The sequence below is a fragment of the Ovis aries genome, chromosome 1 (genome assembly GCF_016772045.2).
Source record: "Ovis aries strain OAR_USU_Benz2616 breed Rambouillet chromosome 1, ARS-UI_Ramb_v3.0, whole genome shotgun sequence".
NCBI classification, from domain to species: domain Eukaryota; kingdom Metazoa; phylum Chordata; class Mammalia; order Artiodactyla; family Bovidae; genus Ovis; species Ovis aries.
Window position 1 is genome coordinate 27,292,753 of NC_056054.1, and position 17,242 is coordinate 27,309,994.

Consider the following 17,242-nt stretch of genomic DNA (forward strand, 5'->3'; position numbering starts at 1 on the left):
TGGTGTTTGACACCATAGAGGTGTCAAAGTAAGGGGCTCTGGTCTTTCAGTGGTTCATAAACTCAGGGCTCATTTGTATATCAGCAGACTGGTCTCTGAGGAGGGGTGGGATCATTATCCCTATTTGATAGACAAAACAGATCGTGTTGTCCCTGAATGTTCGAGCAGGTATGGTATATACTTGGTATAACACCTTCATTTTAAATTTATTTCTAGGTCTACACAATATGTCTTCTATTAATAGTTACCTTTCTAATGTTAGGTTTTTTTGTTTTGTTTTGTTTTGTGGCCATGCCTCGCAGCTTGTGGGATCTCAGTTCTCCAACCAGGAATTGAACCTGGGCCATGGCAGTGAAATCACAGAATCCTAACCACTAGTCTACCCGGCAACTCTCTAATGTTAGGTTTTATCACTTTTCAAATCCAAATTTCTTCCCCTCTTTTGGTGGATTCATCTCATCTTTTTGTCCACTTTGTGTTTTTCTCTATCACGTTTCCCTTCCCTAGTAATTCCCTTTCCATTCCACCCCACCTCCATTTCCTATCCAGATCCTATCTGAGACCCTGCCTAAATGTGTTCTCTGAATGGAACTTTTGACTTCCATACCAGAAATGATAGCTTGCTGTATGACCACCTTAGGCAGCACTTTATTGATACCTCTTGCATGGTGCTTTTTTGCCAGTTTCATCTTTTGACATCTCTTACAATGTTATTTGTTTACATACCTTATTTCTTTCATAAAGCTTTATGCTAAGGAGTAGGATATAAGTGATTCCTGTTTATATCCCCTATAGTGCTTATCATAATGCCTTGGAGGGACTGAGGCTCGATAAATGATTGTGAAATCACAGGTGAGGAAACAGAGGTCCAGAGGAAGAAAGTGAGTTACCTAAAGTTACACAGCAAATTAATGACTACGTTTGGGTTAGAAGGTGTTGCTGGCGTCCTAAAAAATAAATGGTTAGGATGGGAAGAAACCTGTTACTTTTTGTCCTGATAAGCAAGTATTTTTGATAACACAGAAATCAGACTGTGTAAAGAGTGCTCATGCTGTCATATGCCACTTACATTCTTCTGCAGCTTGTGGCTGTGGGAATGAGGAATCATCCGCTGGATTTGCCAGTGCAGTTCACAGCCAGTGCTTGTGCCCTCAACCTCACACGCCAGGGCCTGGCCAGGGGCATGCCTGTTCGTCTGTTGTCAGAGGTTACCTGTCTACTTTTCCAGGCTTTGAAAACTTTCCCCCATTACCAGCAGGTAATTCGATTGTAATATTTGACTGTGCTTCTTACTTGAGGACAGATACATGAAAAATATGTTTTATTTAGTTCTGATTTTTCATCCTGAGAGAGACAAGGAGGGAGAGGGGGAGGGAGGGAGAAAAATAAATGCATGATTACTGTAGAAAAAATTAGAAATATAGATAAGTAATATGGTTTAAAAATTTTGCATTTATCAGAAAACGGCTACCCAGAAACATCTACTGTTAACAGTTTGTTACATCTTATAGCCTTAGCAACATGTGTGCAAAATAAATTGAATTGAGTCATAGATCTAAATATAAAAGTTAAGTCATAGGTCTAAATATAAAAGCCATAAAACTAGAAGGAAACATCAGAGTAGGCAACGTTTTCTTAGGATACAAAAAGCACACTTCATAAAAGAAAAATAATATATTAGAATTCATCAAATTAGAAGCTTCTGCTCAAACATGCACAGAGACATTAAAAAATGAAAAGATAATCCAGGACTGAGAAAAATGTCCACTATATATATATGACAGAGGACTTTTATCCAGAAGGTAAAGGACTATTAAATAGGTAACACAAGATAAACAAACCAATTCTGTAAGAAGGCAGAAGGTTTGAACAGACATTCCGTGAAAGAGGACAGTGCAGGTGACAACTGAGCACTTGAAAAGATGCTCAGTACCTTTACCTGTCCGGGAAATGCAAGTTAAAAGCACATGTGGATACCCTGCACACTTAGATGGGCTTCCCTGGGGGCACTAGTGGGAAGGACCCTGCCTACCGGTGCAGGAGATGCAAAAGACACGGGTTTAATCCCTGGGTCCGGAAGATCCTCTGGAGTAGAAAATGGCACCCCACTCCAATGTTCTTGCCTGGAAAATTCCATGGACAGAGGCGCCCAGCAGGCTGCAAAGAGTCGGACTCTACTGATACACATCACGGCCTCACAGCACACATAGATAACACTACACGCCCCCTAGATTGGTTGAAATTTAAAAAGTGACAGTATCAGGTGTTGACAAAAGTGTAGAGAAACTGAAATTCTCATATGTTGATGTTAAGAATGAAAAATTATAAAACCAATCCAACAGTCTGGTAATTTCTTTGAAAGTTAGAGATATGCCTTTCATACTACACAGTTATTTCACTTGGAGAAATGAAATTATGTAGCCATATAATGGCATACACGAACGCCCATAATGTCTTTACTGATTATCCCCCCAAACTGCAAACTTAAAGTCCAGCAATGGGTGAATATATAAACCAATAATGATATATTCATATAAGGAAATACTACTTGGTGATAAAAAGAAGTGAAGTACTGATACATGCCACATGGATGAATCTCAAAAAACATTTTATGCTGAGCAAAATATGCTAGACATGATAAAATAGATACCGTATGACTTTATGTAAAATCTTAGAAAAGACTAATCTTTAATGACTATGGTTTTCTGAGGTTGAAATTTGCAAGTTAGGAATGGAGTGGGAAGTGTCACAGTGGAACTTTTCGGGGTATTGGAAGTATTTTTTATGTTGATTGTGGTGGTGGGTAAAGTTATACATAATATATGTGAATGTGTCAGATCTGATTGAAATGTATACTTAAAGTTAAAATGGGAATCAATCTATTAGAATTACGGTAACATGATCTTTCCCACTTAAAAGAAATCCGTATTTCCACTTTCTCTTGAGAAATTGGATGATCCTTCTCAGTTCAGTCTGAATTCCTACATGGCCATCATTAGTTGGAGCTGATTAACAGGGCCTGAATTGTCCAGTGTGCCGTAGTTCCTCCCGCCGGCCTGCTGTTTTGCACTCTGCCCTCTTCACTTGTCTATGTTGCTGCCTAGCTCCTGTTGGCATCCCAGCTTTGCTCCCCCTGCCTCACGCACTACACACTCACACACTACACAGTCACGCACTACACACTCACACACTGCTGTCATGGCAGTATATGCCGCTGGCCTACTCCTGGTCTTTCAAAGAGATGTTATGATTTTTATTACTATAGCTTTCCTAGAAGTCCTTTTCTCTCTCCTAGTTCAGTTCCTACTAGTCATAGGTAGAAAGTAGAAGCTCTGTCACAGAGTTAGTTATGAGATCTGGTTCAGACATAGTCATTCATTAGATGGGCCAGGAGTCCAGGAATTGATTTAGATTGACGCACAGGCAGGCAGCTTTCCACATAGATCCGTCTACGATTCAGGGGGAAGGGGAACTCCCTCTTTGCTAGAAAAGAGAAAGATTACTCTTTGGGCAAAGGTGAATGTTAGAGTTTAGTAATAAGATTGATACCAGAAACTAATATAACATCGTAAACCAACTGTACTTCAATAAAAAATAAATTTAAAAAATTATAAAAAAAATAGTAAGATTGAATGAAGAACTTGGAAAGGACCAGGTATATAGCAGGCATTCAATAAGAAAAGCTTAGAACCTTCCAAATGCTTAGAACCTTTGTTCAGAACAGGTGTACATTTGCTCAAAATTATTTTTCTTTATTCCCTTAAAGTTACAGAAGAATTGTCTTCTCTCCTTAACCAATTCCAGGATTCTTGTGGATGTTCCATTCAACAGGCAAGTGTAAAATTGGATGATCTGATTTTTGGGATAGTGACCAGTATTACTCTGAGCTTTGTTGTCTGTTGATTATTGGCCTGGCAGGGGTCTGATTGAGGCTGGGATAAAGCGTTTGGGGAGAATATTCTGTTCAGAAGTACTGTAGTTATAAATGTTGTCTCTCAAAGTGTGAGTCCATTTCAGGGCAGTGAGTGATGACGTGGGTGCTAGAGGGTTAAATATCGAATCAGGTTCTAGCTCTTCCATTATCCTTCCGCATGTCAGATTTTCCTGGATCAGGGATCAAACCTGTGTCTTCTACCCTGGCAGTGGATTCTTTAGCCCTGAGCCACCAGGGAAGCCTTGCTCTTCTCTTTTGCATACTCTTTTCTTCTCTTCTTTTTGCCAAATACTCTTGGTTTTCATAGCTGAGTCTTTATAAGTCCACAAGTATTTTTAAACAGGATTTGCTGGGGAGGCTGAATGATTTCTTAACTTCTCATGTATAGTTTACAGAGTTTATTGTGAGAAAAATACTGTTTTTTTAGGTTCGATGCTGCCAAGTTTGTTATGAGATGGCTCTGTAAGCATGAAAGCCCCAAGATGCAAGCCATGGCAGTGAGCATAACCTCCATTCTAGCCCTGCAGGTATGTGGTTGCTAAATGCAAGACCTCTTTCCCTAGTCTTAGTGCAGCAGTGATAGAGTTGGAAACATTTCACTTTCTGCTTTTTTGTTTCTAGCTCTCACCTGAGCAAACTGCACAACTCAAAGAGGAGGTTTTCATGGCAGTTAAGGTAGGCTGTCACTTCTAGAACTTTTCAATACAAGTAACAGTTAAAAAAATTAAAAACAGGTTAAAAGACTTATAAAATGAACAATCTGTAGGACCTGCTACCCAGAAGAAGCTATTCTCTACTCTTAAATAGCTGTTTCTTCTGGTATTTACCTCCATATTTCTAAATAAAACGCTTATACCCGCAGCTTTTTTTTTGTTAATGGCTGTGCTGTCTTCATTGTACTGTGAGCATTCTCTAGTTGTGGCATGTGGGGGCTTTTCTTGTTGTGGAGCTCAGCCTCAGGAGTTGTGGCATGTAGGCTCTAGAGCACTTGGGTTCTCTAGTTGCAGTAATGTTCCATGGCATGTGAGATCTTAGTGTACTCAACACCTCTCCACCACCACCAGAGATTGAATCCATGTCCCCTGCGTTGGAAGGTGGATTCTTAAGTACTGTACAACCAAGGAAGTACTACAGTTTCTTGATTTATCAATTTTAGATGTTACCTCCTGATTCTGCTGCTGTCAGTTCAGTTCAGTCGCTCAGTCGTGTCCAACTGTTTGTGACCCCATGGACTGCAGCACGCCAGGCTCCCTGTCCATCACCAACACCCGGAGCTTACTCAAACTCATGTCCATCGAGTCAGTGATGCCATCCAACCATCTCATCCTCTGTCACCCTCTTCTCTTCCTGCCTTCCATCTTTCCCAGCATCAGCATCTTTTCCAATGAGTCAGTTATTTGCATCAGGTGGCCAAAGTATTGGAGCTTCAGCTTCAGCATTAGTCCTTCCAATGCATATTCAGGACTGATTTCCTTTAGGATTGACTGGTTTGATCTCCTTGCAGTCCAAGGGACTCTCAAGAGTCTTCTCCAACACCACAGTTCAAAAGCATCAATTCTTCATGGTTAGTTGTTGTAAAACTTCTTGGTGTCAGATCCTTTGTTCTTGAGGTCAGGTCATGGTGAGGTATCGAAGTTTCTGTAAATCTCCACCAACAAATGTTACTCTGTTTTAAAAGAAAGGGCAAGGTCCCTAGGCAAAAATTTCACCCTCCAAGATCCAAGTCCTAGCTATGAGGCGGGGGTCCCTGCAGGGGTCAGTTACCCTGCCACAAATCATTATCCAGCACCCCGTCTGGGTTCTCTTGCCAGTGTCCAGGCCTGGCTGAAAAGGTGCATCTCAGTTGGCATCTCCCTCAGGGCCAGGTCTCCAGACCCTGCCCAGTTGTCATCTCTTAGGGAGCCAGATGCCCTGGACCCAGCCGTTCCTCAGGCTCCTCGGGCTGTCCAAGTGGTAGGGGCTAGGTCCTGCAAACTGCGTCCTATACAGATTGCCACTGCTTTTAGATCACAGAGGCAGGGATGGGGCGAGGGCCATCACCACCTCAGGGCCTGGCTCTGCCAGTGTGTGGCCTTGGCAAGGGTTCTGTGTCTCTGTGGGACACAGGCCTCAGCCTGTTCTCTGGGCCCCCCCGATCCATGGCTGGGTGAGCTGGAGGCTCCAGGAAGGAGGCAGAGATCCACCTCTTACCTCACTCTGCAGAGGACGACCACCACTCTGCCTACCATTGGTTGAATGGTTGCTCATTGGCAGTTGCTTGCTTGTAGGAGGGGCCTATTGCCCTGCCAGCCAGTAACTGAGCAGGATCACTAATGGTCACTCACTGCCAGTTGCTGAGTTTACTTTACCACCAACCCATGGCTGAGCAACCTTAATAGCCTTTTGGTAACCATAGTCTGGTAAGGGGGAAAGTGGGGGCTAATGGCTGCAGCGCTGGCTGCATGCTAAGGGCTGTGCACAGCCATGCTGTATTACACTTTAGGGTTGCAGCTTTATTTTTATGAATTCTATAGATGTATTCTCTCTGGCTGTATAAAATATTTGAGGTGGAATTATAACAGAGCGCTGCCAAGCACAGATCTTAGCATGTGGCCATCACTGTGTACTATTACTATACACCCTGATACAGCCATTGATTGGTGCTGCAGTGGGCCCTCCCACAAGCGGCCAGCTGTCAATGAATGACCATTAGTGGTCCTGCTCAACCATTGGTTGGCACAGGTCCCTCCTACAGGCAACCAGCTGTCAATGAGTGACCATTAACGGTCCTGCTCAACCATTGGTTGGCACCAGGCCCCTCCCACAGGCAACCAGCTGTCAATGAGTGACTGTTAACAGGCCCATTCAGCAAACAGTCAGTGGAGTGGGGCTAGGTCCCACAAACTGCATCCTATACGGATTGCAACTGCTATTAGATCACAGAGGCAGGGATGGGGGAGAGTGAGGTGAAAGGTGGATCGGGGTCTTTTCCCTGGGGACCTCCAGCTTACCTGGCCTTCGGCCCTTGGGTGAGCTGGGAGGCTCAGGGAACAGGCTGGGGGCTGTGTCCTGCAGGGCCCCAGAACCCTCGCCAAGGCCACCCACTTGCCTGGGCCCAGGCCTTGAGGCAGCGGTGGACCTCTCCCCTGTCTCTGCCTCTTGCCCTAGTGGCGGTGGCAGTCAGCATAGGGTGCAGTTGGCGGGACCTGGCCCCGACCATACCGGTGGCCTGAGGAGCCTGAAGGCCAGCTGGGCGCCTGGCTCCTCAGCGATGACGGTGGGACAGGGTCTGGGGACAGGGCCCTGATGGAGTTGCCAACTGAGGTCTGCTTCTTCAGCCAGGATCTGGACCTCAAAGGGTGAAATTTTCGCCGAGGGACCTAGCCCTTTCTTGTCAGGACAGAGAATAATGTTTGTTGGTGGAGATTTACAGAAACACCTTACCTCACCATGACCCGACCTCAAGAACAAAGGGTCTGATACTAGGCCCTTTGTGGAAATGGCTGTCTCTTCCCTTTTACATGGTAGTCTAGCATGTTTGAAAGAAAGCACGAGTACTAGCTCAACTTTGATCTAGAAATATTCTAATATGAAGTGGTATGTTGGGATCTGTTAAAGTAGTTTTTTCAAGCTGTTAGGACATACGATTATGATACTAGTGTTATCCTCTAGCCGTACTAACCTGCTCAGTGGCATAGAACAGACGGTTTTTCTTCTAGAACATCCCCCTGCTCCCTTCCCCCCGTTCCCTGTGTCCTCATTCCTTGCTTAGCTGCCTTATCCTCTTTTTATTCCGGTCTCAGTTTAGATACTACCTTTCTCTGTGTTACTGAGTGTAAGCACAAGCTTATTCTGTTTGCCACACAGCAGACCAATCAGGAGATGAGCTGATGGAACAGGAAATAGATTTTAATCAGATAACTAGCAGACCAAGAAGACGGCAGACTAGTGTCTCAGAAACCATCTTGCCTCAGGGACTCCCCTGGTGTCCAGTGGTTAAGAATCCACCTTGCAGTGCAGAGGAAGTGGGTTCAATCCCTGCTCGGGGAACTAAGATCCCACATGCTGCGGAGCAACTAAGCCAGCATATAGCAGTCACCGAGGCCTGACACTACTTACAAGGTCCTTGTGCCTCAAGGAGCCCTCATGGTGCGACAGAGGTCCTGCATGCAGCAACTAAGACTAGATATTGCCAAATAGATAAATATTAAGAAAATTATTTTTAGAAGAACCAAACCCATCTTACCCAACCGTAACTGAGATGAGGTTTGGACTCCTTTTACATACAGGAGGGGAGAGGGGCTCGCTTGGCATTGACCGGTGGATGAGCAGGGTCAGTGATGGTCGCATGTTGACAGTTGCTCTCTTCAGGAGAGGGGCCCACGTTGTGCCCACTGACGGCTGAGCAGGGCCTCTGTAGCTTGCACCTGCCTTGCTGCCACCACACTCTGCACAGAACAGTGCGACCTCAGAAAGCGGCCAGGTCTGAAGAACTGCCAGGTCACTCCAGCATGCTGTAGCTCTGGGTGGGGCGAAGCCCAAGGCGCACAAGCAGGGGAGACCACAGTGGCTACGTGGAGGCAGCTGACATGCCCCTCCCTGGGACTGCTGTCTGAGGCAGGGGCGCCGTGGGTTCAGCCCATACTGACTCCACTGGTCAGCTCGTGACTGATGAGGTGGCCCAGGTGCGATTGTCCCCAGAGAGGAGCTCTAGCTTGCCCACCTGTGCAGTGGGTAGGCGGCAGGCATGGGCCAGTGGGGTCTGTGTCGCTGCGGGCAGAGAGGTGCAGTGTGGTGCGGCAGCTCCTCCCTGGATGGCTGGTGCCAGGGCTGGGGGAGGGAAGGCCTGTCACACTTTGGGAAGGTTGCTGTCACATCTGGAGTTTCTCACACCTCTTCTAAGGACAGTTCTTAGGCTTTTATGTGTTTCCTTCAGAGCATTTACAAATCTTAGAATTCTTTTGTTTAGTTGAGAAAAACCAATCATCTCTTTTTAAAAAATCTGTCTCTCTTACCTGAATATGTGCCTGCCTTCCAAAAGGTGTTGACTAGACACTCTTAATACATGAATAATGGAATAGCTAATATGTACTTGATTATGAAGTTTGTTAACAAGCATGACAAACTAGATTAAGTGATTATTAAACTTTAATATTTTTTTCTTTTGAACCTCACAAAAATCCTGGGAAATAAGTGTAACTCATTTTACAGAGAGAAGGTAGGCACCAAAGCTATTAAGTGGTCAAACTGGGTTTAGAACCTCGGTTTGATTCTAAAGCTTTTCTTAACCATTGCTTTCCTTATATTGGAAACATATGAGTCAGTCACCAGCATATCTAACTCTCTTTTTCTTTTTTAGGAACTTCTAGCAATAGTAAAACAGAAGACTGCTGAGAATCTAGATGACGTCACCCTCTTGTTTACTTTGAAAGCACTTTGGAATCTTACAGAACAGTCTCCAGCTGCTTGTAGGCACTTTATTGAAAATCAAGGATTGGCAATCTTCATCCAAGTCTTGGAGGTGGGAAGACAGGATTGAGTTTGTCTGTAAAGTTATTTTCTTCATGATAAAATAACCTGTATATTCTTTTCACAGACTTTTTCAGAGACAGCAATACAAAGCAAAGTACTTGGTCTTTTGGTAAGCTGAATTGTTTTGAATTAATTGTAATTGATTAAACAATGAGAAAACTAACACTTATGTGTTTCCTACTATGTGCTAGGCACTTTTGTAAGCAGTTTACATTAACTTGTTTGATCTTCATACCATCTCTATAAATACCATTATATATGAGTCAGCTATTGCTGTAAACAAACTACAGCTTAAAACAGCATCCATTTTATTTACTTGTGAATCTGTGGGTCAGCAGTTTGAACTCAGCTCAGCTGTGCAGTTCTGCTGGTCTTATGTGGTTACGCATGTCACTGTAGTCGTAACTACACTCAGTAGGCTGAGCTCGATCTAGGCGCTCCAGGATGACCTGGCTCTCATCTCTGGCAGTTGGTGCAGGCTGTTAGCTGGGCCTTGTCTCTATGAGCTTCCTCACTTGGCAGTTTCAGGGCAGTGGTAGAAAGCAAGTCCACTGCACAAGTGCTGTTTCAACTTCCGCTTATGTCAGATTTTCTAATGTCTCATTGGTCAAAAGCAGGTTATACAATCTGGGGTGTTTTCCAGCAACCACTTCTCCAGTTCTGTGACACCAGCTGGATGTCCTACAGTTCGATTCAGTTAAATTCTGTCACTGACTATCAGGCATTAGCGTCAGATCCTAAAAACCTCGGTTCCACAAGTCTGCCTCCACTTTAGTTGCCAGCTGTTAAGTTCAGAGCTACTCCTACTTCTGACTGACTTTAAGTTGAGGGATTCCACAACCCCTTCCTCAGGTTGGTAATTTGCTAGAATGGCTCACAGAACTTGGGAAGGCACTTAATTTGATATTTTAAAATGTATATTTATTTGACCGTGCTCGGTCTTACTTATGGCATGTGGGATCTTCATTGTGGCATGCAAGATCTTTAGTTGCGGCATTGTGGAATGTAGTTGTAGTATGCAGACTCTTGGTTGCAGCATGTAGGGTCTAATTCTCTGACCAGGGATCAAAACTGGGCCCCATGCATTGCGAGTGTGGAGTCTTAGCCACTGGGCTACCAGGGAAGTCCCAAGGGAAAGATTTTTCTTGGCTGTGTCCCCCATGGCATGGGGGAATCTTTATTTCCCAGCGAGGGATTGAATCGCTGCTCCCTGCAGTGAAAGTGCAGAGTCCTAACCACTGTGTGTTCGTGCTAAGTCGCTTCAGTCATGTCTGACTCTTTTTGACCCTATGGACTAGCCTGCCAGACTCCTGTCCATGGAATTCTCCAGGGAAGAATACTGGAGTGGGTTGCTGTGCCCCCCTGCAGGGGATCTTACCAACCCAGGGATTGAACCCACGTCTCTTTCTTCTACAATGGCATGCAGGTTCTTTACCACTGGTGCCCACCTGGGAAGCCCCCCTAACCACTGTCCTACCAGGTAAAGTCCCCTGCTATTTTTAATTTATTATAGATACAACTCAGAAAAAGTCAAATGAAAGAGATATGTTGTTTCCAGCAAGAAACTCTTATTCCTGCAGCCGCAAGGAAATGAATCCTACCAATAGTCTGAGTGAGCTTAAAAGTAGTCTCCCCACCCCACCTCACCCATTGGAGCCTCCAGGTGTGAGCATGCAGCCCAGCCAGCACTTTGACTGCAGGCTTGTGAAACCCAGCTGAGCAAGGCCCGTTCAAACTGTGAGAGGAAAAATGTGTGTTGTTTTAAGCCACTGAGTTTGTGTTGAACTTGTTACACAGCATCAAAAACTAATATACCTGCCTTTCATTGTTACTGTTAACACTGTTGTAACATATAGCAGGCCCCGGGAATGTTAAGTTTTTGAGTCAGACCTGGACTTGTAATCTACTCCAACCAGTTGTTATTGATGTGAAGCTGACAAGTTAGTCTTTCTGAGTGTCAGACTTCTTTGTAGGACTATCAAAGATTAAATGAGATGAGGCAGATTAAAAAAGACATTTCAGTCTATCTAAGCACAGTGCCTGGCACTTAGTAAGTGCTTCCTCAATGATTGGTTCTTACTAATAATCTTTGTCATCAAAGGGATGGGTTTGTAGTAGATGTGAGGCTAAATCAGAGGGAGGAGGGGGAACTGAGTGTTCTTATGTGTATCTGAGCTGAGCAGTAAGAGAGGGAGAGGAACCAGTTCCTGATAGTGTCTACTCCATCTGCCCTGTAGAACAATGTAGCTGAAGTCAGAGAACTCTTTTCCAAGCTGATTACTGAAGATGTGGTAAAGCATATCAGCAGCTTGCTCCATAGCAAGGAATTGGAAGTCAGCTATTTAGCTGCAGGCATCATAGCCCACCTGACATCTGACAAACAGCCCTGGATATCCTGTGACCTCCAGAGGACAGCACTTCTCCAGGATCTGGTATAAGGACTGTTCCTCTTTACAAAATCCAGAGTCATCTCTTCTTGCAGAAAACTTATTTTTCTAGATCATAAGAGTTTTTGAAATATGTGTTAATTGTAGAAAATGGGAAAGATAGAATCATCCACACCCATCCACACCTTACCACCCAAAGCTAACCTCTATTAACATTTTTTGCATTCTTTCTGATACTTTGCTTTTATAAAATTAAGCATGCAAACAGTTTATATAGGTTATTCCACTTCTGTTTCCCACTTTCAGCTCTTTTTAAAGCTGTTTCTTTTGGTGTTTACCTTCTCATCTCTAACATATGTTGTTATGCCTTGACTTTGTAGTTTTAGACGTCAGTTTATTTCCCACTTTGGAAAATGAAAATTCCCAGTGCACATCCGTTTTTATACTCCAAGTGTATGTCTTTCAGTACATTCAAACATATTCTGTCCATGTCAGCTTCTTTCCCAAGCGTCTGTTTTTGTTCCATCTGTTAGCTATAGCTGTTAGATATATTTTGTATATCTGTTAGATCCCAGGAAGTTCCTTTACTATTGTCCTGAAGATTCTCTTTGCTCTCTCATGTTGGATTCCGTTTCCTGGATTGCATACCTTCCTGTTCTTTGGTATACTCCCTCATTCTGTTGGGCCTCTCATCCTCCAGTAGCTTCCTAAGAGATGTATGAAAAGAATTTGAAACCTTTTATATTTGAAAGACCTTTATTTTACATTCACCTTTAGTTGATCAAATGGCTGGATATAGAACTCAAGTACTGAAATATTTTCCTTTCACGTTTCTAGGTCATTGCTCCATTGTTTGATATTTCTTGGTATCACTGTTGAGAAGTCCTGTGCCATTTTTCTTTGGAAGCTTTAAGATCTTTATCTTTATTGTTTGGAAATCTCGGTGATGTGCCTTGATATGAGTTTACTTTCATCTGTTCCATTGGCTACTTACTGCTCTGGAATCTTGTTTTCCTTCAGTTCTAGGAGATTTCTTTCTGTCCTTTTCATTCCTCCGTCCCTTCTTCTTTTTTTACCTTTACTTTACTTCCTTTTTCTCCCTGCCTCCCTCCCTTGCTTAATTCCTATTCTCCTGATTGAAAATCATAAGCTTGGCTTCCAGCAGTCTAAACACCCATAGAAGGATGAAGTTGAGGGCAGGGGCACCTCAGCGTTTAGTATTTAAATTTTTCACTTTAGCCCCCTGTTTTTAGCATGGTACTTCCAACCTCAATTGCTCATAGGGTTGCCCAGTCCAAAAATTTTTGTAGGGGTGGTAGAGGAGATCTGGTAGTCTCGATTCTTTGGTCCTTTGAACCAGTCCTCCTGTTTTTAACCCTACCTGTAATCTCACTTCCTGAAGTACTTTGTATGCCCAGTCTGTTAGGGGTTCTGTTCAAAATGGTTTGTTTTCTTTAACCTTCCCCAGTGCTAATCTATTAAATCACTTACCGTCTTCTTCTGCTTTGTTTCATGTGTGTTTATCTTCTTTTAAACCAGTTGTACTGTTCCGTTCATGCTCAGTCTTCTGTCTTTAAACAGAAGTCCCTTTCTGGTGTATTGTTTTCCACATGACTTTCTTCATATTCTGTGTATTTAACAGCGGTCTAATTAATAGCTGGTTGGTTAGCTCAAATTTATACCTAAATTTGAGTAGTCCTTGATTTTGAAAATGTATATTGTTTCATATGTATATAATTATAAATGACATGAAGCAATACTAGAATCTTGATTTCTCTTTTTGTGTAGTATGCAACCATCCAGAAATGGCCAAGTTCAAGTTGTAAGATGACAGCTTTGGTCACTTACAGGTAATTTCATGATGGTGTAGTGCTTCTCTTAAAGCTTGTCCTCAGTCTACTTACTCTGTAGAGGCTATGGTATAATAAAGTATTAGAATCAAATAGCCTTGTATTCAAATCCGATTTCTTTGTGATACTTGTAAAATCACTTTAAGAAAAGCTCTGAGACTTAGTTTTTGTCATCTGTAAAATGAAGCTAGCAGTGTGCAATATTGAGGGTGGAATCAGTTATTGAATGTATAGTGTCTAACACAGAATATAATTTCTTAAATGCTAGTTCCAATTATATGCTCAGCAATACATCTGTCTTAATGAAGAATTGACTCTGGGGGTGGCTGCGGGGATGTTGAAAATTATTATTATATCCCTGATGTTAGCTTGAGTTCTGAAGAAACATCTTCTTTGTACTTATTTAGATCCTTCAAGGCCTTTTTCCCACTCCTTGGCAACTTCTCTCAACCAGAGGTTCAACTCTGGGCACTATGGGCCATGTATCATGTCTGCAGTAAAAACCGTATGTATTTAAAGATAATTGTTTTTTAGCTATTTTTTTGTATAAGGATTCAGTTCAAGATGGAATTTTGAAAAATTGTTCTCTTATGTCCTGATTTTAACACTTTTTAAGAAGAAACTGAAGAGCTTGTATTAGTATAAAAAATGCTACAGAATTATAATTTATTTGGGGATGGATGGTAAGCAATATAGAAAGTGAAAGTGTGCTCCCGCTCCTATTCCCCACAGCAAGCACTGTTCATTAGCTAATGATAACTATCCTTCCAGGTAATTTTCTGTATATATGCTATAGTTATCATATACTATATGTGCATATGTTTTTAGAGAAAATGGGCTCATTCTGCGCATGGTATCGTATACCTTTCTCTTTTTCACTGAATATTTTATCATGATACTATCTTTCCTATAAGTAATACATAGATTTGCCTTTTTGTAGTGGTTTGTGGGAGACTGAGGGGCCAGATGTCAGGAGTTGTTTCCCAGGCAAATTAAATGTTTTTCCACATTTGCTGCTTTAAATTCCTCATGGGAATTCTTGGCTTTTTTTCTTTGCTAAGGATTATTACTGAAATTTTTGCTTGTATTATAAAAGAATTATAGACTTTAATTCTGTATAAAAGAATTAAAGAATTTGTATTATAAAAAGGATTATAGACTATAATTTTATGCTGAAAAATCTTAAAGGTATAACTTTTAGAATTAATGAAATGTTTAACTATCAAAAGCATAAACTATCTTAAAATAGCTTTAACAAGTATTAGGGCCTATGTGCAAAGAACTCTAGGAAATAATTTATAGACTGAAATAATTATGGACATATTATACTCCTCATTTCTTTTCTGTTTCACATATATAATACAGTTCAAGTGAATGAATACAGTAAGTGATGAGGAATCTGAAGATTATTCTAAAGCTAAAGTGGCAGAATAATTAGGAAAGAACTGATAGAGGAAAATGGTTTTTAGGAGCTTGCCCTAACACTTCTCTTTATTTTTGGCTACACCCACAGCATGTGAGATCTTAATTTCCCCAGGAGGTATTGAGCCTGGGCCCCTACAGTGGGATCTTGGAGTCCTAACCAGTGGACCACCAGGGGAAACACACACACACACACACACACACACACACACACACACACACACACACTGTATATATTTAGGAAAGATGCATATGTCTGGTGATTAAGAGAACAGACCCCAGAACCAGACTATTTGAACTTTACTCCCTGTTTCTCCATTTACTAACTGTGGGAGCTTGGGCAAGTTACTTAACTTTTCTGTGCCCCAGTTTCCTCATCTGTAAATGAGGGTCCAAGTCGCTGTTTTATAGGACTGTTATGAGAATTAAATGAGTTAACATTTGCAAAGCATTTCAACATTGCTTGGCTTATAGTATTAGCATTTGCACATAGCATAGTATTAGTACAAGCATAGTACACTTAGCGAATATAATCTGCAGAGCTGAGTCAAAATGTTATGAATGTTTATAATTTTGGTGGGTATTGCTAAACTGCCTTCCAGAGAGTTGATTACCAGTTTGCATTCCCATCAGCAACATATGAGAGCTTGCAGTTTCCTTTTATTGTTGCAAAAAACTTTTAGTTGAATCTTTGATCTTTGCCAATCTAAGATGAAAGTGATTCTAACTTGACATTTTAAGTAACTGTCTTTTCTTACATTTGGATTGTCTGTTGGTTTCTTTTGCTTACTTTTTGTTTACTGTTTTTTTTTTTAATCTTTTTAATTTGAAGGAACTGTTGCAAATATTTTTTTCCAGTTTATTGTCTTGATTTTATTCATTGTTTTTGCTAGTCATTATTTTGTTCCATGGCCTCTGGACTTCAGATCATGGTTATACCTTACAAAATTGATGAACATTTTCAGAAATTTTCTTTTAAAATATTACCCTCCAGCTATTCTCTCTTATTCCTTTCTTATAACATTTATCAGAAATATCTTATACCTTCTCTCAATCAGTCCTACATATCTTGTATCCATTAAAAAAAAGTGTCCATGTCTTTGTTTCTTTTTACTGCATTCTTGGTTGTCTTAGTTGTGTGTTTTTTTCTTTTAAGATTTTTATTGATGTGGATGGACCATTTTAAACTCTTTATTGAATTTGTTATTTGCTTCTGTGTGTGTGTGTTTTTTTAATGTTTTGTTTTTTTGGCCATGAGGCATATGAGATCTTAGCTCCCAACTGGGGATCAAACCCATGTCCCCTGCATTGGAAGGCAAAGTCTTAACCACTAGTCACCAGGGAAGTCCTTTAGATGTGTTTTGAATCGTGGTTTCTGTGTTTAATTGACTATTTCACTGATTAAGAGAATCCTTTTCACACTGCGTTGTGGACATGTCTCTTTAGTACAGTTTTGTATTTGCTTCTGTTAAGTGTTCTGGAGGTTTTCCTGGGGTTGGTCTAGTCCTTATATTAATTTCTCAGCTCAAGGATTCCAAGATTTAGGCTAGTATAAATTCAACCCCTGTACCAACTTGGGACTCAGGAAAGACTTCTCCCCAGAACCCAGGCCAAGATAGAGATGTTTCATTGTCTTATCCCGTGTCTTGTTTGGCCTGTTGAGGGGCCAGATGTGTGCGTTATTTCTGCTTCTGACTTCCTAAAGTTAAAGTCGAAATTCTTAGATTACTGAAACTGACAGTCACTTTCTACTCCAGAAAAGTTACAGGTGAGGTTACATGAGCTTTAAGTGCTTTTTTTTTTTGCTCTTTGTGTCTGACTCCTTGACAGTTCCTTTACTTTGTACACTCAACCATGAATTAAAAATTTTTCAATTATATTTTATCCAGCCTCTGGTATTTTTAGATTGTCTAGCTCAGCATACTGCCTGAACATGAAATTTTTATTATTTTTGTAATAAAAGAAGTTCTTATCCTTTTAGCTAGAGTTGTCTGGAAATAGACTTAATAAAATAATCATCCATTATCAAATTGCATAAGCCAAGCATTATTGGCATCTTTAAAATGATGAATGTGGTAATTGGGAATATTTAAACCACCAACTTGAACATTAGGTTTCTTTGCTTGATTTTCTTTCAG

At 41.6% G+C, this 17,242-nt stretch overlaps 1 protein-coding gene across 4 annotated transcripts in view; it reads left to right on the plus strand.

The window, feature by feature from the left end:
- The window catches only part of ZYG11A (zyg-11 family member A, cell cycle regulator), a 75,492-nt gene that overhangs the window by 49,491 nt on the left and 8,759 nt on the right, over positions 1-17,242 (plus strand). For 3 of the 4 annotated variants that reach the window (XM_004001985.6, XM_060409282.1, XM_060409280.1), the window contains 9 exons: positions 1,082-1,258; positions 3,767-3,831; positions 4,362-4,461; positions 4,556-4,609; positions 9,273-9,434; positions 9,510-9,554; positions 11,683-11,877; positions 13,621-13,682; positions 14,090-14,187. In XM_004001985.6, coding sequence (XP_004002034.3) covers positions 1,082-1,258; positions 3,767-3,831; positions 4,362-4,461; positions 4,556-4,609; positions 9,273-9,434; positions 9,510-9,554; positions 11,683-11,877; positions 13,621-13,682; positions 14,090-14,187 — 958 coding nt within the window. The remainder of the gene's footprint in view (positions 1-1,081; positions 1,259-3,766; positions 3,832-4,361; positions 4,462-4,555; positions 4,610-9,272; positions 9,435-9,509; positions 9,555-11,682; positions 11,878-13,620; positions 13,683-14,089; positions 14,188-17,242) is intronic. The other variant, XM_060409277.1, reaches the window with a different exon arrangement.